The sequence below is a fragment of the Narcine bancroftii genome, chromosome 1, assembly GCF_036971445.1.
Source record: "Narcine bancroftii isolate sNarBan1 chromosome 1, sNarBan1.hap1, whole genome shotgun sequence".
In the NCBI taxonomy this organism is placed as follows: domain Eukaryota; kingdom Metazoa; phylum Chordata; class Chondrichthyes; order Torpediniformes; family Narcinidae; genus Narcine; species Narcine bancroftii.
The window spans coordinates 283,531,911-283,552,905 of NC_091469.1; the positions used below are offsets into that span (position 1 = coordinate 283,531,911).

General features: G+C 39.7%; 1 protein-coding gene across 15 annotated transcripts in view; it reads right to left on the reverse strand.

The window, feature by feature from the left end:
* Positions 1–507: 507 nt before the first annotated feature.
* The window catches only part of shank2b (SH3 and multiple ankyrin repeat domains 2b), a 1,183,051-nt gene continuing 1,162,563 nt past the window's right edge, over positions 508–20,995 (reverse strand). For 14 of the 15 annotated variants that reach the window (XM_069902307.1, XM_069902287.1, XM_069902262.1 and 11 more), the window contains one exon: positions 9,179–11,104. In XM_069902307.1, coding sequence (XP_069758408.1) covers positions 10,537–11,104 — 568 coding nt within the window. In that variant the 3' untranslated portion in view covers positions 9,179–10,536. Of the gene's footprint in view, positions 612–9,178; positions 11,105–20,995 lie in introns of those variants that run through there. The other variant, XM_069902317.1, reaches the window with a different exon arrangement.

Genomic DNA, 20,995 nt, shown 5'->3' on the forward strand with positions numbered 1-20,995 from the left:
AGACCACACTTGGAGTACTGTGTTCAGTTGTGGTCACCTCATTATGGGAAGGATGTGGAAGCTATGGAGAGGGGGGCAGAGAAGATTTACCAGGATGTTGCCTGGATTGGAAAATGAGTCTTATGAGGCAAGGTTAGCAGAGCAGCGACTTTTCTCTTTGAAGAAGGATGAGAAGAGACTTAATAGAGGTCTACAAGATTCTGAGGGATAGTAAGGTGGACAGCCAGTACCTGTTTCCCAAACTGGGAGTAGCAAACACCAGAGGACATCTGTTCAAAGCAAAGGGACGAAGGTTTTGGGGAGACATCAGGGGTAATTTTTTTTAATAGAATTGTGGGTGCCAGGGATGGAGTTGAAGACTCTTAGACAGTCACATGGATGGAAGAAAAATAGAGGATTATGGAGTGGGAATTGTTTAGTTTTTTTTTGGTAAGAATATACTTCGGCACAATGGTAAATAGGATTTAATCTTCAATCCTCTTCTGTACAAATTTGTGCCTGAACGAATCCAACACATTTCATTTATCCATTACATATGTGATTTCTGGCCTTCACACTTCATCAACTGTGGGAACAGAGAGTTCAGACAGACTCAGCAGGTCAGGCAGCATCTGTTGAACAAAGTGGTCAGTCAACATTTCAGATTGAGACCTTCTGGGACCCTTGACAGTTTTGCCCCTAAATGTTAATGACCACCTCTCTCCATGGACGCTGCCTGACCCACTGTGTCCCTCCAGCTTCTCTTCCTTCACTCAATTCCAGCAGCTACAGCTTTTGCGTTTCTGTAAAATCTGCTCCCTTGTTTAGGAATCCCTTGTCCAGCGACCCTCCTGCTCTCAGCTGCCTCCTCCTTGCATTCTATAATTCCTGAGCCTCTTTCCCTCTTGACCACCTTGCCCTCTTTACATGCCCCTAACTAATTACCAAGCCTGTGACTTCCGGTCATTATTTGCTAAATTTGAATTGGTATTTGTTAGTGGAACTGTTAAGCAATATATTCTAAATATTGTAATATTGATTGGAAACAATAATTGATTGAGGCTGTAACTTCTCTAATGATAGAAATTTAAAGTATGATCAGAAATAAAAAGGAAGCATTTGTCAAGCATAAGAATTTGTTTAGAATAACTCCTTTGAGGTTTACAGGGGATGTAAGAAAGAAAAATAGAGGTTATGGGTGTGAGGAACAGAAAAAATGGATATTGTAGTCGGTTTCCATCGTTTGGTGCAACGTTGTGGCTTGGGCTTTATTGGAGAGCAGACGTCCAAGGACTGGGACATTAGTGGCTTGGTAGAGTTAAAATTCAGATGAGGGATGATTGAACCAATTAGTGGAACAACTGAATAATTTATTCTTCTTTCCATCTCCTTTTCAGCAAAAGGACACGTGGGGGTTTACACCTGCAGAGGGATTTGTAGAGATGGATAAAGAACTTAAGATATAGCTTTAATGTTTGTATGTTTTAAATTTAGACATACAGCACAGTAACAGGCCCTTTCAACCCATGAGTCCGTGCCACCCAATTTACACCCCATTAACCTCCACCCTTGGTACGTTTTGAGCAGTGGGAGGTAACCGGAGCCCCTGGGGAAAACCCACGCAGACACAAAAAGGATGTACAAACTCTTTACAGTCAGCTCCGAATTCGAACCTGATTGCTGGCGCTGTAAAGGCATTGCATTGTGCTGCAATGTTCTCTGTTCAAATTAAAGAAAATTGAAGGGATGAAATGGCCTAGGCAAGCAAGATTAAGGAGAATCCAGAAGCATTTTATAATGATATGAGAAGCAAGAGGGTAGCAAAGGAAAATGAAACAAAATTGAAATCTGTGTGTGGAGCCAGGGGAAATGAACAGATACTCAATGAATACTTCTCCAACGAAAGGGAGAGTTAGGGGAAGGGTATGCAGAAACATATCTGTGTCATTAAGGTGGATCTGCCCCCAGGGCCTGACAGGATCTATCCCAAGATTCTACAGTAAGCAATGGAGATTAACTGGGCTCCAATGGAGAATTTGTGCTTCTTTGTTAGCCAGAGGTGAGGCACCAGGAAATTGGAGGATAGCTAATGTTTTTTCCCTTTTTCAAGGACAGTTGGGAATAAGCCTGCAAACTACAGATGTGAACCTTGCATCAATGGTAGGAAGATTACTGGAAACACTCCTAAGGGACAAGGATATGTTCAGCTGGGAAAGCAGGTACTGATTATAAGGCAATATGGTTTTGTGCAGGGGAAATCCTGACTCTCAAAACAAAAAGTTTTTTGAGGGGGTAACTAGGAAATTGATAAAGACAGCTTGGTGGATGTGGTTTACATGGACTGTAGCAAGGCTTTAGACAAAATTCGACCAAATTTGCTAGTCCAGAATGTTGGGGCACAAGGTGTGTTGCCAAATGGGATCTAAACTTGCTTGGTGAAAGGAGGCAGAGGGCAGTGGCTGAAGGATGTTTTCCTGACTGCTGGTCTGTAACCAGTGGTGTAAGGCAGGAATCAAAAACAGGGACCATTATTTGTCACTGTGATCAGAATATTGGTGAACTGATTAGTACATTTGCTGATGACACAAAAATTGGTGGAATAGTAGATACTGCTGAATATTGTGAAAGGGTCCAGAGGGACGTAGCTCGGTTAGAAAGTTGGGCAAAGTGGTGACAGATGGAAGTTAACCAGGCAAGTCCATTTTAGGGCATATGCAGCAAACTGCAGGGAGTTCAAGAGGGTTAATGTACAGAGGAGCCTCAGCTTTGTGAAAATGCCAACACCAGTGGATATGGTTGTGAAGAAGATATTTGACATGCTTGCCTTCATAGATCAGATATTGAGCATGGGAGTTGGGATGTCATATTACAATGTACAAAGCATTGGTCAGGCCACACTGGAGTTTTGTGTATAGTCTGGTCACTGCAATATAGGAATGATATGGTAGCAAACGAAAGCGTGTGGAAGAGATTCACAAAGAAATAGGCGGCTTATAAGGAGAAATTGCAAAGGCTGGATTATTCTCACTTGGATGTAGAAGACATGAGATTTCTAAAATTAGATCGGGTAAGTAATCAGAGTAGTGGAATCTAAGACTGGACAGTGTAGGTTTATGCTGAGAGGACAAATTCAAAAGAGATCTGAGGGTAAGCTTATCATGCAGAGGGAGGTTTGTATCTGGAACAAGCTGGCAGAAGAGGAGGTAGAGACATAATTATGATATTTAAAATGCTTTTGGATCAGTACATGAATAGGAAATGAGTGAGGGATGGCTGCATTCCTCTTGTGGTGAAGTTACCCTCACCCTGCTGGTTAGGGAGATAGTTCCACATATTTGATCCAGTGACAAAGGAAGCAGTTATTTTGAAATCATGGATCATGAGTTGGGGACCACCTGGTGATGGGGTATTCCTGTGCTGGAGAGTGCATTCTGTGCTTTTGCAAAGTGTTGCAGGCTAATAATTCTTAGGTGTTGAGATGCATTGGAAATAGACGAAGGGAATGTTTTTCATGGTGGAATCTGTAGCTGTAAAAGGGCATATCCACTCATGGTCTCCTGCATTGCTAGTCCGAGGGCACCTGCAAATTGGAGGGACAACACCTTGTATTTTGTCTTGGCAGACTTTATCCAGACAACATTAATATCGATTTCTCCTCCCCAGAGCCTCTCTCTTTCCCTATCCCTCAATCTCCTTTCTTCCAGCTCTGCACCGTTCCCTTCCTTCTCCTATCAGAGATCTGCCCTTGACCTTTTCCGCATCACTTCTCAGCTTTTTTTCTTCTCCTCCTCTCCCACCTATTTTCACCAATGACATCTTAGCCTGAGTTCCTCCCATCTAAACTTTTTAAAATTTAACTTTAGACATAAAACATGGTAACAGGCCCTTTTGGCCCTCAAGCTCATGCCGCCCAATTACACCCAATTGACTTACACACCTGACATTTTTTTTAGGACGGGAAAAACCAGAACCCCTAGGGAAAACCCACGCAGACACAGGGAGAACGTACAAACTCCTTGCAGACAGCGTGGGATTTGAATCCTGGTCCCGATTTTTTTGGACTGATAATTGGCATCGTATTGATTGATATGACAGTCAAACCAGCAATCCTACATTAGTAAAGGTTAGCAAGGATTTGCAAGTGTACAATTTTAAAAATTATATCTTATTTGCAAATTAATTGAGAATTATATATTGTAACAGATTTGCATTAATATTAATCTTTAAATTTAATTTTTATACTTTAGCTTAGTAAAGTTAGTGTGGGCTGGATTCAGGGTCACACAGACACAGTTATGCTCAGAGAAAACCCACTTGCGAAGATGAAAAGTCTGGTAAGCCATTGTTCTGCTTTGTTTAAAAATACTGGTGGTTTCTTAATTGAAACTCAAGAACAAAAGCATTTGTGTGTATACACAGCACTCTGAAGGCAGTTGTTCAAATAAGCAGGACTTTTAATTCGATGACAACAGACTATCTGGAGTCATATTCACTTATAAGTGGCCAGAGATGCTTTTAGCATATATGTGAAGGCCATCTGCCATGCTTTTGGAGAAATGAAACAGAAATTAGATCAGATGTCGTGTGATAATTTTAGGAGAAACAAATTACACTTTTGAGACCAGGAGGAGGTTGACCATTCGGTAAAAGACAGAATTTAAAAACAGTAGCTCTATATAGAGAGAGCGAGAGGGAGAGAGAGAGGTGCTGTTCTGTTCTGTATTGTATTAACTTTATCATAGGAGATGCACAAAATCAGTGCCAACAAAGAAGAGGACAGTTTCAGGATTGAAGAGACAATAAGGCTCTGTTATATGTTTTGCTTCTGGTGAAACTGAAACATAGAATAAATGGCTTTTGAACTAGGGAAGAACCATTTCACTCCCTCGTTGGAAAAGAGGACTGAATTCTACTGGGTCCATTTTTGTATGACACTTCATGTAACCCTTGTCTAGGTTTGTGAAATCATCATGGAAGAAAATAGCCACTTTACTGTCTCTTTGAAAAGAGGGCCAATTTTTCATGTGGAACAGATTTCAAAATCTCCAAGAGAGAAAAATTCTTCGTATGAAGAAACATTACTTTGAAAACAACTCTACAAAAGAAAGCTGTGTTTTAAAGAGGTCTGATGACTTGATCATTTCAACCTACTTCATTATTGCTTTTGAGCAACCATTTAAAAATATTTGATGCCTCACACTTACTCCAGAATTGCTTTTGAACAGCAAAAAATACTTTACAAAAACTTTCTGTGACTGAACTTTAAAATTATCTTCAGAATCTAGCTTAAACTGTAATGGTTTGGATTTTAACACACATTTACATGTGCGCATAGTGTAGTAAGTTTAGAATTAACAAAGTTTTTTATTATTAATAATTAATAATAAAAATTATTATTTTACCAAAATTTTACCTTGGTGATTGCCATTACTGCTGATTTAGTTCGTAACGATATTTTTGAATTAATATTTATTTCAAAATACCTTTGGCACAGTACTGTGTGAAACCTGATAATTTGCTGTGCATGGCAAGATTCAGAACCTGTGATTAAATAGCCCTTTGGGATGGTTAAATCTCCCAAGGCATGTGTGAGCTGGAATATTCTAGATTACCTGCTTTATTCCAAGTTGCTGAGCATTGAAATTAAACAATAGGGAGGTTTCTATCGCCTCCATCTGAGTGAGTAGATGGGGCCTAAATGTCTCATCTGAAAGAGATGCTTGTTAGTGTAATACTGCAGATGATGAAAATCCAAAATCAAAACTGAAGATGCGAGAAACACTCACCAGGTCAGGTGGCACCCATAGAAATAGAAAGATTATTACTTACTGGTTCAATGCTCTTCAACTGAAGTGAGGGTCTTAGGGCTGAACTATTAATATTGTTTCTTTTTTCACAGATGCTGCTTGATCTGCTGAGTTTCCAGCTCTGTTTTTGTGCTAGAGGATCTGGTACCACATCATCAGCCTCTGAGGGAAGAGTGCTTCTCCTTGAGCCACGGATGATGAGGTGAAATTAATTACAATTGGGAGGGATGTTGTGAGTTCATAATAATTAACTTTGGCTTGTCTACAGCTACTGTGACCAATCCGTCGGGGGGGGTGGGGGGTGTCTTTCTTTATGTTTACAAAGCATTAAATTGCAATAGATAATTTCAAATGGTTATATACAACCATATAACAATTACAGTATGGAAACAGGCCATATCGGCCCCTCTAGTCTCACTTACCTGCACCCTGCCCATAACCCTCCAATCCCCTCACATCCATGCACCTATCCAACCTTTTCTTAAATGACAAAAATGACTTTGCTGCAACCACCTCTTCCGGAAGGTCATTCCACTCAGCCACCACTCTGAGTGAAGAAGCTCCCACTCACGTTACTTTTAAACTTTTGCCCCCTAATCCTTAACTCGTGACCCCTCGTTCCAATCTCACCTATCCTCAAGGGGAAGAGCCTATTCACATCTACTCTATCAATCCCCCTCATAATTTTAAATACCTCTATGAAATCCCCCCTCAACCTTCTACGCTCCAATGAATAAAGACCCAGTCTAATCAATCTTTCTTTGTATTCTAGATACTGCAATCCAGGCAACATTTTATTAAATCTTCTCTTTACCCTCTATCCTTCCTATAATTTGGGGACCAGAACTGCATACAGTATTCCAAATTTGGCCTCACCAATGCCTTGAATAGTCTCAACATCACCTCCCTGCTCCTATATTTTGTGCTTTGATTTATAAAGGGCAGCATACCAAAAGAATTATCACTCTGCATTCCTCAATGCTCTCCCCTTCACTACATATGTCCTGGTTTGGTTATTCTTCTCAAAAATGAAGCACTTCACACTTATCGGCATTAAACCCCATCTGCCACCTATCAGCCCGCTCTTCTAAGCCGTCCAAATCCTCTGCAGTCTCTGAAAACCATCTTCACTATCCACAACTCCCCTTATTTTTGTATCATCTGCATATTTACTAACCCAATTTAATGTAAATGACAAACAACCCAACACCGATCCCTGAGGAATACTGCTCATTATCGGCCTCCATTCTGACAGTTATCTACCATGATACTCTGGCATCTACCTTCTAACCACTGTTGAACCTACCTATCTCAACATTAATACCTAGCGCCTGAACCTTCCTTATCAGAATTATTAGAGGGAATCAGTTTATTATAGGAATTAATGAGGATGTTGGCAATTAAAAAAGTTTGAAGTTAATAGGAGCTTTTGGAGCTGCAAGTTGATTATTTTAAAAATGAATTAGATTGTTATTTGTCAAAATGAAATATTAACAGGAATGGTTGAGCAGGCTGGGGCTTTATTCCTTGGAGCACTGGAGTATGAGGGGTGATCTCATAGAGGTATAAAAAAATCATGGGAGGAATAGATCAGGTGAACATAGAGAGTCTTTTGTCCAGAGTAGGGGAAATCATAACCAGAGGACATAAGTTTTAAGGTGAAGGGAGATTTAAACAAGAACCTGTGGGGGTAACAGGGGCTGTTTGGAATGGGAAGATCACACAAACCATCTGAGACTCTACTAGATATTAAATGTTATTTATTTAGATATACTGTCTGTATGTTTTTGCACTGAGGACCAGAGAACATTATTTTGACCAGTTGTACAATCGGATGATGATAACCTGTTCATGGCAAGATTCAGAACCTGTGATTAAATAGCCCTTTGGGATGGTTAAATCTCCCAAGGCATGTGTGAGCTGGAATATTCTAGATTAATTTCAATGCTCAGCAACTTGGAATAAAGCAGGTAAACAATAGGGAGGTTTCTATTGCCTCCATCTGAGTGAGTAGATGGGGCCTAAACATTTACAAATAAAAATAGACAGGTGGGACATTTGATTGACAAGTGGGCTGAACAGCCTATTTTAAAGCAGTATTGACTCCTGTGGAGATGATTACCAGCAAGCATTTGATGGGCCAAATGAATGGCCTACTATTATAACATTCAACAACTTGGCAGTCCCAGTTTCATAACAGGCTAATACTTTTGTTTTCTTTCTTCCATTTTATTTACATTCAGAAAATTACATACATTTATTTTCTAAAGTATTGTACATCTTTTCTCAAAAACCGCAAGTTACTGCTTTTCCAAAATGTTAAGAGTGGTGCGTTGCTCAAGTGGAACTGAGCACCAGAACAAGAACAAGGCTGTTACATTCCATTGGGGGAATTCAATGGGAAAAATATTTCTCAGCCACTGCTTTTAATCAGCTTTCTGAAGAACATAGAAATGCGTCATTTGAGCATGTTTCTGAGAATTTTTCTTACGGCACCCTGATGTAGCTCCTGGTAGTGGGGAATTCTTGACTCTTGATCACTCGGGTGGTAAATGGTCAATAAAACACTGGACTGCTGGAAAGGCAGAGAGGGGAAGGTGTGGGGTGAGGGAAATGGCAGGGCAGAGATGGGGGGGAGGGGAAAGAGAGATAACAGCAGGATGCATGAAGAGTGGAGTGGGGGAGAAGTTGAAGATAGATTTAGGTGGAGAGAGGTGATGAAGGGGACAGAATAAAAGAGAAGGTGATGGAGATAACTCGAGGAATGGTGGAGTGAGATACTGTTGCAAATTTCATTTCTGCACTTGGATGCGGCATTTAATGAATGGGAAAATGAACACACAAGTATGCAAAAAGTTGAAAGATATGGCTTCTTCAGAAATAATGTAAAATAGAAACTACCAGTAAGTTCCGTTGCTGGAACTGTAAAGCAATACAGGTGACTAGAGAAGGAACTGATGGTTAATTGGAGTCACCTTGACAGTCATTAACACAACTTTCATTTACCGTTGTAATATTTATTTCTCATTATAATTTGGTTGCCATACAAGTTATTGAAGAGTCGGGAAAGTGCAAGTTTACAGGACTTTGTAATGGAGTCTAGATGAAAATCTATAAATCACAGAAGTTACTGCAACGCAAGTCTTGCATAAATTATAGTGAGATACATCTTACTGCATTAGCAAAAAAAATTACTATTATTTGTAAAGAAAATGATATTGTTGGCTCACTGATGTAAATCATTGCCAGATCAACTGGATAATTCTGCCAGCTGCAATTACAGAAGAGTCAGTGAATCAGCTATATAGCTAAATGATAAATTCCACAAATAAATACTCGGAGCTGGGCAAAATATAAAACCTGTGAATTAAAATGTTCCCAACAATCACAGATAATTGTATATGCCGATGTTTAATAGTTTGAAGTGCACTCAAATCTCCCATAAACAGGGGTTTTCTCCTATATGTTGTACATAATTTACATCTCTTGAGATTTGGTACTGTATACACTACAGTTACACAAAATAAGCATGTAATATTGCCAGTTTTAATTACAATATGCAACAAAAATGCAGACCTAAAAGAGTGAATGTGTTAAGTGGTGGGGAGATGTGTCATAGGACCTGTGGCTCTATGGCTATGATCTACCTTTTATTGGCAGGGATCAATGTTCAGCCATGAGAAAAGAATGGCTGAAATCATTCACTAATCCATGGCCTCAGAAAGCAATCTGCTCAGATTTAATTTGGCAGCACATAATCCAAAATTCACTGAGCAACGATATTACTCGAATAACTTACTCAACATGCCAAGATCCAATTCATTATTCTATAAACCATGAAAAAGAATAGCAGCTAAACATCACCAGAAAACTTCTTCCAAGAAGCAAAACAGGCTTTCTTGCCACCTCAAACAAACATACTGATCGGCTCTGAATATAGATATGGCCCATTCAGAGCCCTTCCAAATATCTAGTAAATAATTGCGGTAGATAATTCTGGTGCTCCTATGGAAGACAATAATGAGTAGTTTTGACACAATTTTAACTGTACTCAAGAATAGCTCTTGACAACAGTTCTGGAAAGGACGCCCAACAACAAAAACAAACCTGTATTAATTCCCAAGGACAAATGCTACAACAATTCCCCATCGTGAGAGAGTATTAAGTCAAAATGTAAAAGGTTAAAAGAGCGTCATACTTATTTTTTTTCTCCTCACACCAGACGTGATTAGACTGCTCAGCAGAAAGGAAAAAAAATTAGTCAGCTTTGTTTCTTGCCGGAAAGGAAAAAGTGAAGTAAAACAGATTTGCTGCACACCTTCTATATTAATGTGATCCTTGTGAAGAAATATTGTACTAGCAAAGATAGAAAGTATTTAACACAGCTCTGCTGGTTCAACTACAGTATCATTAAGACACCTGTCCAAATGAGGTCAATATTAAAAGGTCATTGTTCAAAATATAGATTATGCTGTAGTATATTTACATCGCAAAAGGATCTTCACTCCTGCACTAGTCTCAGCATGCCAGTGGCACATGGCATTGTGAGAGTGACGAGCCACTGATACTGACAGCCCATTGTGCTTATAAACGTACCAGAGGCTTTAATTGGAAAAAACGTTCATGCTGAGCTTTTTAAAAATATTCCAGTGGCACATTGTATTCCAGCCAGAGCTATGGCGAATGTTGGCCTGCTGACAAAAATAATGAGAGATCTTTTAGTTATTTTGTAAAGCATTCAAATAACTGTCTATCTATCTGATTGGAGCTGTTTTAAAGCCCGTTCTATATTCATTCGATGTCCAACTCTTGTCACCCCGAGGTCGATTAAGTCCTCCTTCTGAAGTGATGGTAAATGGGTCCCATCTATTTCATTATCCAAAAATGCATCCTTGTGTTCTCCAAGGTTCAATGTGTCCAGCCAGTCTGCAACATCGTGCTTAGTCCATAGGAGGACACCCTTGGATGCAAAAGGCTTGTTCGAGACTGGCTGTTGCAAAGTGGATGGAGAGGGGGACCGACTGCGTCCTGGCTGGGAGCCAAAGTGACCTTCCCCTGGGATTGGTGGACTTTGGAAACCAAAACCATCGGAAAGAGTAGGTGACAAAGCAGACGTCGGGAGAGAGGAAGGCCTGGGAGCGGGGCCAGCGTCTGTCGGGGAGGCTACGGGACTTGGAGCTCGTTTCAAAATGGTCATGCTGTCAAAATCGGATGTCCGGTTCTGAACGGTTATGGGCTGGCTGCTTCCTGGCCGAATGGTGAAGGTAACGGTTGCGTTGCGTTGAACCCCTGAACTGCTGGTCATGCCATCAGGAACCCTGTGGAACAATCAACATAGTAAAAGTGAATCTAATTGAATAATCCATGCATTAAGAAGAAAGTTGTAGTCTAGAAATTAGATCACGAAACAGTGTTTATTCCAGTGCTAAACTCTGGATGCGTTGAAAGGCGATATAAAAGTTTTCAGGAAGTTAATCCATGAAGAATGTTTTGATTAGTTGTTAATTAAAGACAGCCAAATCAACCATTCTTGTAGTGCCCAAGGTTATGGGTATTATTGCTTCTTTAAAGTTTTGCAAGCAAGGTCATTAGTAATGAGGCAAGCACCTTGTATTTTTAAATAAAGGCATAGTTTAATATATGCCACAAGGACCAAGGTATATGATTCTTAGTTGTGATCTTTTGACTGTTTAAATAGGAAACACTGAGACAATCTTTAGTCTGTATATACATGTAATTCTGCTGAACTTTTAAGACATGCTCCAAAAACTGTCTCAATTTATTTATAATGTAGAACTGATATTCTCCGTCTTTGCATACCGTTCTAAAATCAAGACACTGGAATGGAGAGAAGTTTCAAAATGATAAGAAGCTATAATGAACTCATGGGAAACCTCAGTTTACATAAATGCAAAAGCTTAGCTGAGAGAATGTTTTTGAAGAGGTGAACTCCAAGCCAAGTTTGGACTGAAAATATTTTTACAGATGGTTATAGACCAGTCTTAAAATGGCAACGAGAACAACTTTTTCTACTTCCTTATGAAGACCATAATAAGAGGTGCAATCTTGTGAAGTGGAGTTAAGAGAATGTTGTAATTTAATAATGAGAAACGTGCTCTGAGTTCATTTTGACAGTTTTACTTGATATTCTGGTTGAGTGTTGCAGAACAGGATATATTGATGGTTATCTGAATAATATGGTTAAGATTTGAACTGCTGTTTGAAAATTGAGAGGTGGCTGAAACCATGCATCTAATAATCTTCTGGTTCAAGTCATAGTTTGTTTCTAACATGATTTCACCAACAGATGTACATGAAATCAATGGATGATACATGACCTGCTGAGTTTCTCCAGTCCTTCTGTGAATTACACTACACAAAATCACATCATTCCTTAGACAAAAGTCTCTGGAATGTTGTCACGGAAAGGAATTCACATTTCTCAGGAGTGAATGTAGTTAATCATTCCAGGGGCAATAGCTCAGTGCAGAACAGTCCATGAAGTTGGTTATGTTCCCTTCCATTGCTGGACTCTGCCCACATACCTCTGACCTTCCCCTGAAATAGTGATTTCCAGAGGCCCTCAACCCAGCAATCCCAAGACCTTCCATTTCTCCCCCCCCCCCCTACACAATCACCAAATTGACTCACAAGGCTCAGATCCCAACCACCAACCTGACCCACACTCTTTCCCTCTCTCCACCTTTGAATATGATTGGCATCACCCTACAAACCACATTAGAAATCTGTGCTATTCTTTGCCATAGAATACACTTTTCAATCAGTTTAAAGACAAACACTGACAATGACTCTCTCACAATCTAAAATAGGTGCAATATTGTCATAATTTGGTTTTAATTAGGGCTGTGAGTTGAACTTGGTGAGGAAGATCCAATTTATAAGAGTTTTCCCAAAGTAGATCTTGTGATTTGGGTTGGGCAATCACTTGGCTCCGTTAGAGTATGGGAACATTGATAAATAAGCTAAGTGAAGATGGGGAAATGGAAGATCTTGCTGTGATAACACGATGCCGTTTCTTCAGTGGAGAAAATGAAGGGAGAGTGCATGTTAGAAACTCATTAAAAATGAAGGACATTAATTTCATTAACTGCACTGAAGGAAAATGGAAAGTGAAAAGCATGATGCAGAGTAATCAGATCATAAGAAATAGGAGTAGCAAGGGGTCATCTTGCCTGTCAAACCTACTCCGGCATTCAATAAGAGCATGATTGATCTCAGATTTATTGTCAGGGTATGTACATGAGATCCTTTTTTCTGTGGGCAAGGCAAAATTACCACGGACTGACAGTGGACTAGCAATATCGAGTACGAGTCGGCCATCTGGTGTATTGAGCCTGCTCCGCCATTCAATAAGACCATAGGTGATCTGATTGTGGACTTGGCTCCACCTACCTGTCCTTTCGCCATAACCCTTAATTCCCCTACTATGTAAAAATCTGTGTTAAATATATTTGATGAGGCAGCCTCTACTGTTTTCTTGTGCAGAAAATACCACATGTTCACTGCTCCCTGGAAAAAAAAGTTCCTCCTCATCTCTGTCCTAAATCTATACCCCTTGATTCTTAAAGCTGTATCCTCCAGTACTGGTCTCATCTATCAGTGGAAACAAATTTCCTGCCTCCATCTTGTCTACAAGACTCCCCATGGCGACTCAACTTCTCCTCTTAGGCCAACCCTCTCATCTCTGAAACCAACCTGATAACAACTGCAGAATATTGTCATGGTGCTAGTCATTCATAACTAATCTGAGCTGTGGAGAATGAGGTGACAAAGAGGTTCTCTGAAGCACCGTAAACAATCAGAAACTGAACGTATTATGCTAATCTTCAGAAAATCAATGATTTTTCTTTCCATTACATTCATTTTCCTAAAGAGTATTTCTTAAAAATGGAACAAGATTAGAAGCAATGAAATGGAAAACATCATTCACTGTATAATACATGCTTTATAAAAACACTAACATTGACCCAAGCTTCCCTTTCATTCATCTCTAAGGATCTAGAACTTGGAGCACCAGGAACACAAGGGCTAATCTCGGAGGTATACAAAAATTGTGAGAAAAATAGACTGGATGAATGCAGTCTTTTGCTGAGAGTAGAAGAATTGGCAAACAGAGGACATGGGTTTAAAAATGTGACAGGGGGAAGAGATTTTTAAAAACAATTAGCTCTCAGGTTTCTATTAAAACACATAGGGTGGAGAGTGTATGGAAACAAACTGCCAGAGATGGTTGAGGCAGGAACTATTGCAACATTTAAGAAAAATTTGGACATATACATGGACAGGATGGGTTGGAGGAATATGGGCCAAATGCAGGTAGGTGGGACAAGTATGGGTAGAAAGTTGTGGTTGGCATTGACAAGTTGAGTCAAACAACCTGTTTCCACACTGTATGTCTGTAATGTGTAATTTGTTTATTGAATGTTCCAAGTTTAAGAAATGTATAAATGAATGTGGGAGGTTTGTGAGGAAGATACTATGAAAGATTGTGAATCTAATGCATCCACTATCTCCATTTCCCCCTCCTTCAAAGACTCTGAATGCAGATTATTAAATTTTGAATTTTACCAGCATCTAGGGAATTTTGGAAGATCACTTGCAATTGATCCATTGCTCTCTGAAGCCCCAGATACTATGTGAAGGGTGCCACATTGAAAAAGAAACATTCAAAATCCAGCAAAAGTCCATGTGCAGTGGTAAAGCATGAAGACCAGTGAACACTACTATTCCTTCAGTACTGAACTGTAGGGTTTGGGTCAATGTATCGTCTGCACAATAAGCTGGTCAGGGTAGCCATCTATCCCTAGAAGTGAGGCTGATATATAATCCCTGAAAGTGGGTGGGGGGGGGGGGGGGAAGAGATGTGTACTTTTGAGAATTAAGTGGCAAGGATAATGAGCTGCAGAAGAACACAGACACATATAGAAATGGAGCATCACTTGCTTTTGGAAGAGTCACACCTGCATCCTTAAAAGTTACAGGGCAAGTGTGTGAGCGCATTCATCCACCACTCCAGGAACTTTTATTGGGGGTTTGCGGCCAATGCAGACAGCCTAAGAAAAGAATCTAAGAGAAGGTGAAGGTTTATTCTGTATTCAGTTCCTCAAATGCAGTGCATTACAGGACACTACTAAAAATAACAATTTTGTGCATTATGCAATGGATTCAAAGCATGGCACCACGTGGAATAACGAACAGTTATTAAAAAGAGGCTTATTAACAGTGAAACTGCAAAATCAATTTGGGAGTTTTTAAAAAAATGTAATTTCTGCCAAAATAAATATGCTTGTAAAAATAAAATGTTGTTTGACACTGACTTTAATGAGGACTTCAGCATCACATTCTTGTGCAAACATCAATCATGAAACGAAATACAATGAATTTTAACAAGTAAATTCAGAGTCTTTGCCTGGACTAAAGAGTGGCCTGTTTTGTTGTGTATTCATTGGGCTACCATTATTCACTTGATTCAAGGTTGCCCAGTCCATCAGTTGCTAAGCAACTGCTGATTCAGCAGCAAGAACACTCTTCATCGCCACAAAACCGAATGAATTCACATAGCGGATGTTTTCAACTGTTCCACATTTTTTTTTCTCCAGAAATCAAATTCCTAATTAATAGTGGTCCTTCACCCGAAGGATTTCAGCTCCAGTGTTAGACCAGTTTGTTACAGCAGAGATGGATGAAAGGATATTGGGCAGAGGTGTGCAAGACCTTAAGGAGTAAAGATCAGCTAACCAGAGGGAACTTTTTCCTGTTCACAGATGGTTCAAGGAGCAGTGGACATGGGTGTAAAATATCAGGAAGAAGCCATGAGGGAAAAGTGAGGAAAGACTGCAAATCCAAGAATAGTTGTCATCAGGAATTCCTCCTTAGAAGGGAGTAAAACATGAAAGCCTGCAGACAATGTGGTTGAAATAAAAACATTGTACTGGAGAAATGCAGCAGGGCAAGCAGTGTACTTTATGTAGCAAAGATAAAGTTTGTTCTAAGTTGTGAAGGGCTTGAGCCCTTCGTCGAGGCATGAGCAAAATATGGGCAGGTACCATTCTTTGGTTCTCATCTTTTTTCAGTCTAAGACCCACCTAGCTTCCAGCCTAACATGCCATGGCCCACTAGTGGCAATGACAACAATATTTCCAAGTCAAAGGCAGCTCTGTAAGAAACACATATTTAAAGTAATATATTTAACATTTTTAAAGACCCACATGGAATCACGCTGAGGCCCACTTAGATGAGAATGACTGGCAGCCTAACCTATTGTGCATGTCCCACAGCCCATACCATTTGCAACACATTATATTGTACTGTGTGGCTTAAATAGCCCATTGGAACAAAGAACCTCTACAAATTATCCACTCAACAACTCTGTCCTCAACCTAACCTTATCATAAATATTTCTTTGCTCTATCCATCCCTCTCCCCAACTTCTCCACAACTTAGAACAAACTTTTCTCACCTCACTGGTTCTGATGGAAGATTTTTGACCAGAAATATTAACCTCTTTCCACAGATTCTGCCTGATCTTCTTTTTCTTTTTTGCCTTCAAAAGGGAATTGCACAAGCATTTGAGAGCAGCTAATCTGCAAGTCAAATATCTTCCAGACTGTCTAACCAATAACATTGGTTAGAGAATTTGGAAATCAGAGCAAGTAAAGGTTGGAAAATTCACAAAATAAAGGAATCTGGTTGTGTTTTTATTTATTTGTAGGAACAGGGTGGTAATGCAAGAACAGTACATGGGATTCTTTCGGCCACACCTTGTGTGCCGCTCCTGCCTCCACCTCTGGTCACTACATTATTGGAAAGTGGTGGATTTACGAGGATGTTTCAAGATGGGAAAAGTAAAGCCTCAAGGAAAGATTGGATGAGCTGGGATTATTTTTCTTTGAAACAAAGAAGGCTTGGGGGTGGGGGGGAGGGGGGAACAACTTAATGGATGTGTTTAACATTAAGGTTAGTCAGACATCATGACCCCTTAACAAATCCATGCTGACTGTCCTTGATTCGTGTGAACAGGAGGGACCGATCCATTGCTATGAGAGTTGTAGATTTAAAGTCATTAGTAAAAGGATTGGATTGAAAAGTTATGGTGAACGTTTGTAAATGCAGGTTGGTTGTCAGCTAGGGAGTTTGTGTGCAATTCTTGGCACTACTACATTGGGACAAATGGGTTTAGAGGAACTAATTGTGATCAACAGCTTATCACTCTGGTTTGCCTCAGCAGAGGTATTCATTTAGTCCTATCTATCTCTTTCCACCATCTGTACAACTTTAACTAGTTTTCTCTATTTTCTGTAACTAAGACATTCCGAATCCATCCAAGTATATAACTCCTTACACATGAATTCATCTGTTATAATAACATTTCATGCCATAGAACCATAAAACAATTACAGCACAGAAACAGGTCACTGCAGCCTCTCTAGCCTGTGCCAAACCACTTATTCTTGCCTAGTCCCACTGACCCTCCATATCTCTCCCATCCAAATTTCCCTTAAATGTTAAAATCAAGCCCACATCCAGCACTTCAGCTGGAAGCTCAATCCACACATCCATCACACTCTGAGTGAAGAAGTTCCCCCTCATGTTGCCCCTAAAGTTTCCCCTTTTCACCCTTAACCCATGACTTTTTGTTTGAATCTCACCCACCTTCAATGGAAAAAGCCTATCTGCATTTACTCTGTCTATCCCCTTCATAATTTTAAATACCTCTATCAAATCACTTGTCATTCTTTTACACTCCAGGAAATAAAGTCTTAACCTGTTTAACCTTTCCCTGTAACTCAACCCTTGAATTCCAGACAACATCCTAGTAAATCTTCTCTGCACTATCTTATTGATATCCTTCTTGTCATTAGATGGCCAAAACTGCACACAATAGTCCAAAATTGGCCTCACCAATGATAGTGACTTTAACATAACATCCCAACTTAATACTTTGATTTATGATTTTGATTTATGAAGGACAATATGCCAAAAGTCTTTACAACCCTATCCACCTGTGATGCCACTTTGAGGGAACAATGCATCTGCATTCGCAGATCCTCTCTTCTACCTCAATGCCCTACCATTCACCATGTATGTCCTTTCTTGGTTTGTCCTTCCAAAATGCAACACCTCACACTTGTTTGCATTACATTCTATCTGACATTTGTCAGTCCACTTTACCAGCTGGTCCAGATCCCTCTGAAAGCTTTGAAAACCTTCTTCATTGTCCACAACACCTCCAAATACACTCATCCAATTTACCACATTATCATCCAGATCATTGATAGATGACAAACAACAATGGTCCCAGCACCGATCCCTGAGGCACACCACTAGTCACAGGCCTTCAATCTGATAAGAAATTATCCATCACTACTCTCTGGCTTCTCACATCTAGCCATCGTCGAATCCACTTCACCATGAATACCTAGCGTATGAACCTTCCTGACTAACTTCCCATACACTATCAAAGGCCTTATGGAAACAAAAATTCTTTATGTCAACTGATATTGTGCTCAATACAACTGCAAGAGATTCCAGCAGCTATCTCAAAAGCGAGTTCCCTTTCACATATCCATTTTTACTCTGACTTTAAATGAACACAGAAAATTCTGAAAATACTCAGCAGGTTAAACAGCATCAGTAGAAATAAAATTAGAATTTATGTTTCAGGCTTAGATACTCTTGATCCAAGAAGTTCAAATGAGAGGTCTTCAGTCTGAACCCCAATTTCTGCCTGTCCCGCTGAATGTTTCCAGCATTTTGTTTTCATTTCCAGCATCTGCAGAACTTTTATTTTCATTCATTCCTGTATTTAGTTCCTCACTGCTCTGTTACTCCCTTCCTTAATAATAGATTCTTGCATTTTCCCTACTACTGGTCAGTTGTGTCGCTTTACACCTTCCCCACTTAATTAGGCGCTGACGTTACATTTGCCATCATTCAATCTATGGAAACTAGCAGAGAATCCATGGAATTTGGAAGATTGCATCACTATCTCCACAGTCTTGGGAAGTAGGTCATAGAGGCATAGTGTGGAAATAGGGCTTCGGCCCAACTTGCCCATGCTGATCAAAATTTTGTACTCATACTCGTCCCACAAATCTCAGTGAACACATCCTATCTAGGTACAGATATATGTCCAATTTTACCTTAAACATTGCAATAGTACCTGGGAATTTTATCTGCTTCTGTTAATTTAAACAACACTTTTTTGTTAACATTTACTTTTGCTCCAGATCTGCAGATTATTAGTCAAGCAACATTTGAGCTACATTTTTGACACTGCACTGCATACTTTTGTCATAATTATAGATAAAAAATACTATACCCTGAATTGGTAGGCTACTTGCTCAATATATCTAACAGAAGACTGGAGATTGTAATTTAACAGAATCCACAACAGCCCACAGTTGTTAATTTATGAATTGTACTCAACATACAAAGGAATAAATGGCTAAATCCATTGCAGTGGAATCTTTTCAAATTCATGCTCCCAGGAGCAATTTTGGCTTTAAAAGTTTTATTGTGGAAAAATGGCCATGGTACTAACACAGATGCATAAGCAATGTTTTTACCTCAACCTGCTGTTGGCATGAGTGCTTAAGGCAAGGACTGCTGATAGAGTTCTGGGGAAGAAGGGGTTTGTTGCATACAGAGGGGTTGGAGAAAATAGGAGGAAATATTGATAGGGTTAGGCAATATAAGATGGGAAGAGGCTCACCAAAGAAATGCACACCAGAGAAGACCATTCAGTTCTTTGAGTCTGTGCCACCTCCCAAGTAGAGCAAGCCTCACAGTCTCTCTCATTCCCCCACTCTTTTACCATCCCCACCCCAAAAGTGTCTCTCTCATGATACTATCCAATTCCCTTTTGAAGACTCTGATTGATTCTGCTTCCTTCATCCTCATGGGCATAAACAATGTCTGTGTGGAAGAGAAAAATATTCCCTCACATTTCGCTTACCCGAAATTTGTGTTGCCTTTCCTTGAACCATTTACTGATAGGAGCAACTTCCCACTGATTACCTTACCTAAGTCCAATGCAATCTTCTGTACTGCAGTCAGACTTTCTCTCAACTTTCACTGGTTGAAGCATAGTGGCACAACAGCTAGTGCTGCTGGTTTACAGTCTGGGTTCAGACCTTGAATGCTGTTTACATGTAGCTTGTAGGTTCTCCCTATAACCAGGTAATATCCTCCGAGGGTGCCAGTTTCCTCCTCACATCCTAAACAAGCACTGTTGGTTTATAAGTAACTCCAAATTATCCATAGTGTAGGTGGGCAATCAAGGAAAGGATGAACAAGTGAAGTAGAATAGCTTATAGGAAAATAAAAGGAGAAATGAGAATACATGGATCGATCTGTGGGGAGCTAGCAAAATTAGAGGGGTTGAATGGTTTTTTGGATCATAATAGAAAGTGAGGAAGGTGAGTGGCACTGTGATGCAGTTGGCAGTTAGAATGCCTCACAGAACTTTTTTTTGGGGGGGAAATAGTTGGTTATTTAATGGGTATGTGAGGAGAATAGAATGGCCTTATGTTACGTTAGTGTCAATGGGAGCTTGATAGTTGGGATGGAATCAATAGGCTGGCGGGCCAGCTTCTGATATGTCAGCTTCTGATAATAAGTCTTCAAATTGAAACACTAACTATTTTCTTTCCATAGATGCTACCTTAACCTGTTGAATGTTTTCAAAATTTTCTAGCATCTGTAATTTCTCCAAATTTAAATTTATATCCTCCATGGAACATCAACGTCTACTCAACTCATTGACTTTTTGTGCAGTGGAGTAGGAGGTTCTCCTTGCATTTCTTTCAAGGGCAAGACTATTTTAAAATAAGCATTATTAGCTCTTTGGGGCAAATGGCATCACCACCTTCCATCTGCACTACTCTGGACCTCATTAGTCACAGCTGCATGTCTTAAAGTTTCATTAAAAAATAAACTCAATAGACATTGAGAAAAATAACAAAATGCCATCTAATGTGAAAATTAAAATTAATTTTTCTAATTTCATTAAGAATTTTATAATTAAGTGGTAACATAGCATGATAGTCACATTACTGAGCGAATTATTCTGAGACTAATTCAAATCCCATTACAGCAGCTGGGAATCTTGAATTCAAATGACTAAGTAAATCCAAAATTAAACAAAAGCTGATGATGAGATGGTGACCATCAAATGTTAAAAACCC